The sequence below is a fragment of the Trichomycterus rosablanca genome, chromosome 1 (genome assembly GCF_030014385.1).
Source record: "Trichomycterus rosablanca isolate fTriRos1 chromosome 1, fTriRos1.hap1, whole genome shotgun sequence".
NCBI lineage: Eukaryota > Metazoa > Chordata > Actinopteri > Siluriformes > Trichomycteridae > Trichomycterus > Trichomycterus rosablanca.
The window spans coordinates 17,481,517-17,490,526 of record NC_085988.1 but is presented as its reverse complement, the minus strand read 5'-3'; the positions used below and the strand labels follow the sequence as shown (position 1 = coordinate 17,490,526).

The 9,010-nt window shown below is 39.7% G+C and overlaps 1 gene segment (V, D, J or C); it reads left to right on the top strand.

Annotated features, from left to right (window-relative positions):
* The first annotated feature begins 1,995 nt into the window (after positions 1-1,995).
* LOC134319309 (probable non-functional immunoglobulin kappa variable 6D-41) lies at positions 1,996-5,873 on the top strand. The segment is given in 3 exon segments: positions 1,996-2,115; positions 5,037-5,200; positions 5,288-5,873. Coding segments are annotated over 2 exon segments (390 nt in total).
* Positions 5,874-9,010: the final 3,137 nt, after the last annotated feature.

The following is a 9,010-nucleotide window of genomic DNA, read 5'->3' as shown; positions in this document are numbered from 1 at the left end:
CCTCAGTGGCTCAAAATGTTTTCAGTCATAATTGTAAATTGCTTTGGATTAAAGCGTCTGCTAAATGTCGTAAATGTAAATGACTGGAAGGGAAATGCTAATGTCAGGTCAAATTTATTTGTATAGGGCTTTTTACAATAGACATTGTATCAAAGCAACCTTACAGAATGCAGGACTGACAGACCAAAACCCCTGTTGAGCAAGCCGAGGGCAACAGTGGCAAGGAAAAACTCTTAAAATTACAGGAAGAAATCTTCTAAGGAACCAGATTTAGCAGGGACCCCCGTCCTCTGTGTGTGGCATGGAGAATTATTTAAATGAATTAGACATTCACAAATCATACACGCACCAAATTTAATGAAACTAAAAGTCATAATTAAAAGAATAAACAAGCAATTGGAGCGCTTCATTATTCAGTCCAGTCTGTGATGAAGTTCATAGTGAGTTCTGGACATTGAATGTGGACAGTAATAACTATGTTCTGTGAGTGTCTAATTCATTTTAATTAGTAGCTTTTAACAAATGCAGTCAAACAAGCTCTGTTTCTATGGCCACAAAGCAGAGATGGGGACTCGAGTCTCACGTAAGTCGCACACACAGTGACTTCAGACTCGACTCAGACTCGTTTCAAATGACTCAGACTCAACTCGTGGACAACAAAAGTCAGCAACATTAGTTACGTGTGATAATTATATATATATATAATATCATTCAGATCGTGTCATTTTCTGCTCTCTAATAACGCTCCGGCCGTCTTAACCCACAACGCACGCAATGGGTAAACGTTCCAGCCAGCTTCCGGCATAGTGATGAAGCGTCGCTCCCTACTCCCTACTTTGAATTCCAATCTCACTTAAAATGGTGGAATACGTAGTGCACTTCACAGTAACAGATATTGTGAATGGAACGCTCCTACAGATTTGGCACTAATTATTGAAAAAAAAGTATTTGGTTTGCAGTGTCACACAGATGATTGTCAATGAAACATTGGCTTTCTAACGAGTTCGTGTTTTACTTCACAACCGGGAAAAGTTTGGAAGTTTTTAATTCTAAGCACATTTACAAAATAACGGATTATATTCCTAATGGGACACACGCTCATAAATTTAATAAAATCTGGAACAACATAAGCTAAGGTAAGCAAAGGTTATGGATATGTTGCTGTGTTTGGGATTTTGGCCGCTGTGCCGTAATTTGCAATGAAAACAAAACATCAGTTGAAGCTTTTAAATGGTACCTAGGAAAGTAAAGGCACGAAGTAAAACAGCAAAATACAGTCGCCAATCTCTTGTTGTTTTCTATCTGAACTTACATATTATTTGTTTATTTCTACACTACATTTCCAATTTATGTTTTGTGTATATTATATTAACTCGTGACTTGACTCGGACTCTAGTCTAAAGGCTCGTGACTCGACTCAGACTCTAGCCTAAAGACTCGTGACTCGACTCGGACTCTTATTTTGTGACTTGTGAACATCTCTGCCACGAAGAAGTCACCAGCTATGGTCACTTGCAATAAGTAACAAAAAATTATGAGCTATCTGGACCTGCTTACCACAATCTCTTACAACCTCTCACATCATTAATAATCATGATTGCTGTATGTACATTTTGAACAGCATATTACTAGAAACCCCATTATTTAATAAACAAAGTACTTAAATGAATTGAATAATTTTAGACAGAGGAGTGTGTTAGTTACAAAAAGGACCACTGAAAGCTCAAGACTGCCAAGACAAATATCCCAAATAAATGTTACATTTTCTGCATTTAGCAGATGTTCTTATCCAGAGCGACTTTCAGAAGTGCTTCCACAGTACTCTAGTTTTAGTGGACAGCAGTCCAAGAATACAAATCTACTGAAACCCTGTTAGAACAAAGGAATAGGTAGAAGGTCTTTTTGACTGACAGTGTTACGTGTTCTGTGGGACACGTGTTTTTTTTCTGTTTTCTTGTATTTGTGTTTGGTTCTCTCTTTCTGCTTTCTGTAGTACAAAAGGCTACTGATTGGTTGCAGCCTGTTCTCCACTGCAACCAATGAGAGGCATGGTGGAGTGACTGGGGGCGGGGCTTCCAGTATAAAAGCAGCAGGAGGAAGTCACAATTAGTGGTGGTAAATTCGATTCATTTTATGGACTTAATTAATCAGTTAATCTGAGTCACTCAGTAATGTGATCCGGTTCACTTGAGTCACTTGTACTGACATCCTGATTTATATGCATTTTCGGGTGGCACGGTGGCTCGGTGGGTAGCACTGTCGCCTCACAGCAAGAAGGTCCTGGTTCGATCCCCAGGTGGGGCGGTCTGGGTCCTTTCTGTGTGGAGTTTGCATGTTCTCCCCGTGTCTGCGTGGGTTTACTCCGGGAGCTCCGGTTTCCTCCCACAGTCCAAAAACATGCAAGTGAGGTAAATTGGAGATACAAATTGTCCATGACTGTGTTTGACATTAAACTTGTGAACTGATGAACCTTGTGTGAAGATAAACTACCATTTCCTGTCATGAATGTAACCAAAAGTGTAAAACATGACGTTAAAATCATAATAAACAAACAAACAAAATATGCATTTTCATGCAGTAAATTGTCTTCCGTTCACTCATCTTCTGTAAATAAATCCCCCTCTCTTAATTCTCTTGGCACCTCACACTTCTCTTGTCAGTGACAAGTTGACACTTTTTTCTAAGTGGAATCTTGATTATGAGGGATAGGGACAAGGAGGGGGGAGAGGGGGGTGGATTCACCTACCAATCAGCTGGGTCAATGGTTCAAGGGGGATGGTCAACAACAAATTGCCATGGTAACTTGACCCAGTCAGGCAGCCACAGTGGCACCAAAACAAATGGCAATAAATTACCATGGGGGCTATGATACTCCCTAAGTGGTACAGTCCTAAAGTAGCCTGTAAGCATTTGCATTTTAATAATAATATAACTATATTTTGTTGTTGTTTTGCTTACAAGAAAATATGCTGCATTACTAATCTATACCACTACTACTGATAATAATAATAATAATAATAATAGCATGTGCATAAAATCAGCCACATAACGAACACCAGTGTGTTTAACCACTTGTTTATTGGAATATTTAACTTTGTGTTTGTTTGTGGCCACCACAGTAGTTATGGGAAGTTTTTCTTCTCCTTCCCCACTTCCTCCATTGTGAACAGGCAGGCAGGCAGCCATACCTTCATACACGTAGGTATTATTATTCTGTTTAGCCCACTAGGTAAGAGGTGGGTGCCACCTCTTGTATTTTTTGTTTGTTTGTTTGTTTGTTTGTTAGTTTAGGCCTGGCTAGACAGATTAGCTGTTTTGTTTCTTTCTTTTATTTGGCCCCATCTACAGTTCACTTTGTGAGTGGGTGTTTTGTTGGATTTTCAGTTCTAAGTTCTACATTTGTGTTGTGTAATTAGTATCCTTTGTTTGTAAAAACCTGTAATATTTAAAGACCTGCTAAGTAAAGTTGATTTAGCTGGGTACAAATCTGGTTTTCTACCTCCTCATTTCACACCATTTCACTAAGTTATGTAGCACCATGGCAATTTACTAATTTACCAGCAATTAAGTACGGTACCCTTTTATTAAGGCTAACTATGTACACATAACAGGTAGTATAGAGGATTAGTATGTGCATGTTAGTGTTAGTTCTCAGCTGAAGTGCTTAGTCAAGAGGTGATGAAGATCTTTAATCATCTTTTGAAGATGGTAAGACACTCAGATGTATGAAAATAAGCGCTAGTACAGAGAAGAGCCTTGATGCATGTCTCCCTCGAGTTCTGTGTGGAGGATCAAAATGAGCAAGACTTGTGGCTCGGAGGTTGTGTGCTGTTACTTACTGCTGTTGTTGGATCGGCCTTCAGCCTTCATTTGCCTGTGCCAAACTGTGAGAATTGAATGAGCAATCTGATCAAGCACTGACAAGGGAAGTGAAACTAGCCCTCTTTAACCAGTCATACATCAGTAATCAGTTTTACCCACTGGGACGACAGTCTGATTTGCATTAACAGTACAGAGTATCAGAATAGATCACAGACGTTCAGCATTCTGCAGTCAAACTCACTCAAGCACAATACACAATAAACAGGTGTGGGGCCCTTATAACCTGAATGCTAAACCCGTATCAGTTGTTTGTTTGTTTATTAGGATTTTAACATCCCCACCTGGGAATCGAACCCTCTTGCTGTGAGGCGACAGTGCTACCCACTTAGCCACTGTGCCGCCCTGTATCAGTTGTATAGGATATTGTGTGCTGACTGAGACACAGCCCTTCAGCTTTCTGACTAAATGTGTCCCTAAAGCTCTATATGTCAACCTGATACAGCAAGTTTAGAATATTTTACGTAAATATTTATGCTCAGTTATCATATACACATTCGTTTAAGTTAACAGCAATTTCAGACACCCAAAGCAATCACAATGTCATGTTTGTTTGTTTGTTTATTATGATTTTAACGTCATGTTTTACACTTTGGTTACATTCATGACAGAAACGGTAGTTACTCATTACACAAGATTCATCAGTTCACAAGGTTATATCAAACAAAGTCTCTGACAATCAATTTAGTGTCTCCAATTCACCTCACATCTTTGGACTGTGGGAGGAAACCGGAGCACCCAGAGGAAACCCACACAGACACGGGGAGAATATGCAAACTCCACACAGAAAAGACCTGGACCGCTCCATCTGGGGATCAAACCCAGGACCTTCTTGCTGTGGGGCGACAGTGCTACTCAAGTAAAAATGCCACTGTGTGTTTGGAGTCACAAACTGTTGGAGTCGTGTAATAAAATAAACCTTAAATAGAATTCTGCTTACAGTTACAGTACTGCAGATATTTTGTTTAATAAAATAATGATTATGATTGTAAAGCAAACCGAGCTGCATAGTGTCTATGAATACTATATAAACATAAAAATCATTGTGTTTTTAAAGCTGGTCACTTCTTAAATCATCTGCTTCAGCAGCCGTTCTCTTCCAGGTGTAATTGGGGAATTAACTGAATTGAAAACATCTTTGATATTTTCATACCTAGATGAGACTTTGCATTAGCATTTCATGCTTCAGAGCTCTGAGAGTGTTTATAACACCACGACTTTAACACTTCAGGACTGAAAGTTTCTGCTACAGCAGCTTCACCCACAGCTACCATGACTTTAATCCTCGTCTTCATCTGCACTCTGATCCTCTGGACTCAAGGTGAGACTTTTTATTCTCATATTTTATTCTGAATGTCCAAACAAACACATTTATAATATTTTATTAATGCAGTTTTTGATTTTTTAGAATCTGTAGGTCAAGTCACTGTGACTCAGACTCCTGCAGTGAAATCTGCTCTTCCAGGAGAAACAGTTACCATCACCTGTAAAACCAGTGCTGATGTTGGTTACAGCAGCTCATATGGTCACTACTTATTTTGGTACCAGCAGAAACCTGGAGAAGCTCCTAAACTTCTGATTAAATATGCTAATCAGGTTCTGTCAGGAATTCCAGCTCGTTTCAGTGGTAGTGGATCTCATTCTGATTTCACTCTGACCATTAAAGATGTCCAGAGTAAAGATACAGGAGATTATTACTGCCAGAGTTACCATTACATCAGCAGCAAGAACCTGTTCACACAGTGTTAGAGAGTCGTACAAAAACCTCTGGGTCAGATTGTAGAGAAGCTGCTGCAGCTGCAGGTGTTCAGTTAGAGGATGTGATGCAGCTGAATAAAGCTCTGTGGAAGGAAAACAAACACTAACACACTAACTCACAACTACTGTTTGAAATATCTGAATATTCATAATGTCATAATATATTCTGCACATCTACTACAACCCCAAATCAGAAAAAGTTGGGACAGTATGAAAAATGGAAATAAAATAAAAACACAGTGTTCCTTACATTAACTTTGACTTTTATTTGATTGCAGACAGGATGAACCTGAGATATTTCATGTTTTATCTGCTCAACTTCATTTCATTTATTAATAAACAACCATTCCTGCATTTCAAGCATGCAACACATTCCAAAAAAAGTTGGAATTTGGGGCAATTTAGGGCTAGTAATGAGGTTAAAAAAACTAAATAATGATGTGATGTCAACAGGTGATTGTAATCATGGTAATCAGGAAAGGCTGAGTCTTTGATGAGCAAAGATGGCCAGAGGATCTCCAGTTTGTCAACAAATGTTTAAAAACAATGTACCTCAAAAAGATTAGAAGGGATTTGCATATTTCTCCCTTTACAGTGCATAATATCATTAAACGATTCAAGGAATCAAGAGGAATTTCAGTACGTAAAGGCCAAGGGTGCAAGCTTAAGCTGAACACCTGTGATCTTAGGTCCCTCAGACAGCACTGCATCAAGAACTGATATAATCACTTGGGTTAAATAATTTACACTTCTGTGATGGCAACATTAATGCAGAAAAGTACATTGAGATCTTAGAGCAACATGTGCTGCCTTCAAGATGTCATCTTTTCCAGGGACGTTCATGAATTTTTCAACAAGACAATGCAAAACCACATGCTGCACACATTACAAAGGCATGGCTGTGGAAGAAGAGGGTACGGGTACTGGACTGGCCTGCCTGCAGTCCTGATCTGTCCCCAATAGAGAATGTGTGGCAACGAAGTGTGACAAATATGCAAAAATTATGCAAAGAACTTATACCTATATAGTACTTTTCATGGTACTATATAACAGTAATAGCAGTAACTGTTGTAAAACTATAACAGTCTCTGGCAGTTTGTCAGATTTTTGTTTTTCAGATCCACACCCAGTAAATCCAGTCACACCTAGTCACCCTAGCTTTTGATTTATCCTTGGTTTATTGTTTTCACCTGTTCCCGATGTATTGTTCAATGACTTGTTTTAAATGCTTGATTTTTCATATAGGTTGCTGTTAGCCTATCTTCACTTCCCTGCCTCAGTATTCCTGAGTTTCATATTGTTCTCTGTTCTTGCTAGTTTGTTTGTATACTTATCAGCCTCCACCTCGTCGTTCCCTGATTCATTCTCAGGTGGCTCGGTGGGTAGCACTGTTGCCTCACAGTAGAAAGGTCCTGTGTATCTGTCTTTAGCTGTATTAACTTTACGTGTGGTGGTTCTGCAGCTCAGGGTTCTGAATCCGCCTCTCGGGAAAGTCGAAAAAGCTTCACCCAAAAAAGCGTAACGTGGCTTAATGTACTAAAAGTACGACACAGAAACACTCCATTTCTCTCCATTATTACTGGTTATAAGTGCTCTCCCAAATTCATCAGTCATTGTTTTAGTACAACAAGCCACGTTATGCTTTATTTTTCATATTAAGGTCACTTTTACCATGTCATATCACACAGTTCAGGTGAATTTGAAAAGATGAAAGTGCAGTACAAACGAGGTTTAGCAGCTTCTCTCGAAAGCACCCAAACCTCTACACTGTGACACGCCCACAGATGACGTCACTGTTAGCACTGAAAATCCAACTATTCTGTGGTGCCAGATTAGAACGCTAGTTCGCTGTCTGGAACCTCTTTTTTCAGTGGAAACACACGGAACCGGTTCAAAATCAGGTTTGCGAACCGGAACGGAGCCAGATCCGCGTTGGTGGAAAAGGGGTATCTGTGTTTTCTCCAGGTGCTCTGTTTTCGCTCACAGTCCAAACACAAGCAGTCAGGTTAATTAGAGCTACTAGAATTGCCCTAAGTATGAGTGTCAATGGGTGTATGTGTGTTTGCACTGTGATGGACTGGGGGCCTGTCCAGGATGTTTCCTACTTTTCGCCCAGTAAATTTGACCCACCGTGACCCTGAATACATTTTACATTTACATTTTCAGCATTTAGCAGACGCTTTTATCCAAAGCGACTTACACAGTGAGCGGAACACAATGAGCAATTGAGTGTTAAGGGCCTTGCTCAGGGACCCAACAGTGGCAACTTGGTGGTGGCGGGTCTTGAACCGGCAACCTTCTGTTTACTAGTCCAGTACCTTAACCACTGAGCTAAAACTGGCCGAATAGGATAAAGTGGTGGTAAAATAGACAATGTATGAATGAATGACTGATGTGTTTTCAGTTTACTCAAGTAACTTATTCATCAAAGAGGTACAGTTGTGCATAATGCTGTGTGCCCCAGTAGAATAGAAACACCCCTGGCAGCAAGACCAAAATCATAATATATTTTGGCAGGGACATGTCACCCCCCCCCCCCCTTCCCCCAACCAATATAGATGTAAAAAATACAAATATTCACATTCCACTCACTAGCCTTGTGTAATGGTAGGATCTGTCAGTGTTTCCATCAGTTGTTAATATGGCAGGAATGTTTTAGAATGACCACCACCCTCTCCTTCCCCAATCACTGTAGACCCCCTCCCCACCACGTTCAATTCATGGCTACATCCTTGCCTGGCAGGCACTGTTACTCATCAGAGTGTGAAACTGACCCTGGTAGATTGCATTACACTGAGAATCACTTTACAATTTAGACCACTAGGGGGAGACATAACCATAATAATGTCACCTAAAAGTTGAAACGAATATTGAAATATTTATTTATTTTTATAAATATATTTATCCTGGGCAGGGTTTTACTAAAACAAAACCTTTTCTGGAAACTGAGTAAAAATACCATCCATTTGGAATATAATAATTTAAAGTATATATTTCCAGGTGTTTACTAGTTTTTTTACTAGTTATAAGCAAGTGGGTCATTATGATAAAGTATCAAACGTGTCCTCTGATTCAACCAGCAATAATCATTTATGCTGGAAACAGACACAAGTAGTCAAATGTGCTACATGGCCTAAAGAATGTAGATACCTGGCAATAGTCTTTCAAAACCATGGACACAAACTGTGGCTGTTAACAGCTAACATTCCTCTGGTAAGGCTGTCCAAAATGTTTGGAGTGTGTCTGTGGAAATCTGTGCCCGCTCAGTCAGAGGGGCATTTGTTTAGTCAGGCACTAATGAAAAGGATTGGCTTGCAATAAATGTTCCTGTTCATCCTAAAGGTGTTCAATGGAGCATGGCATCAGGGCCACG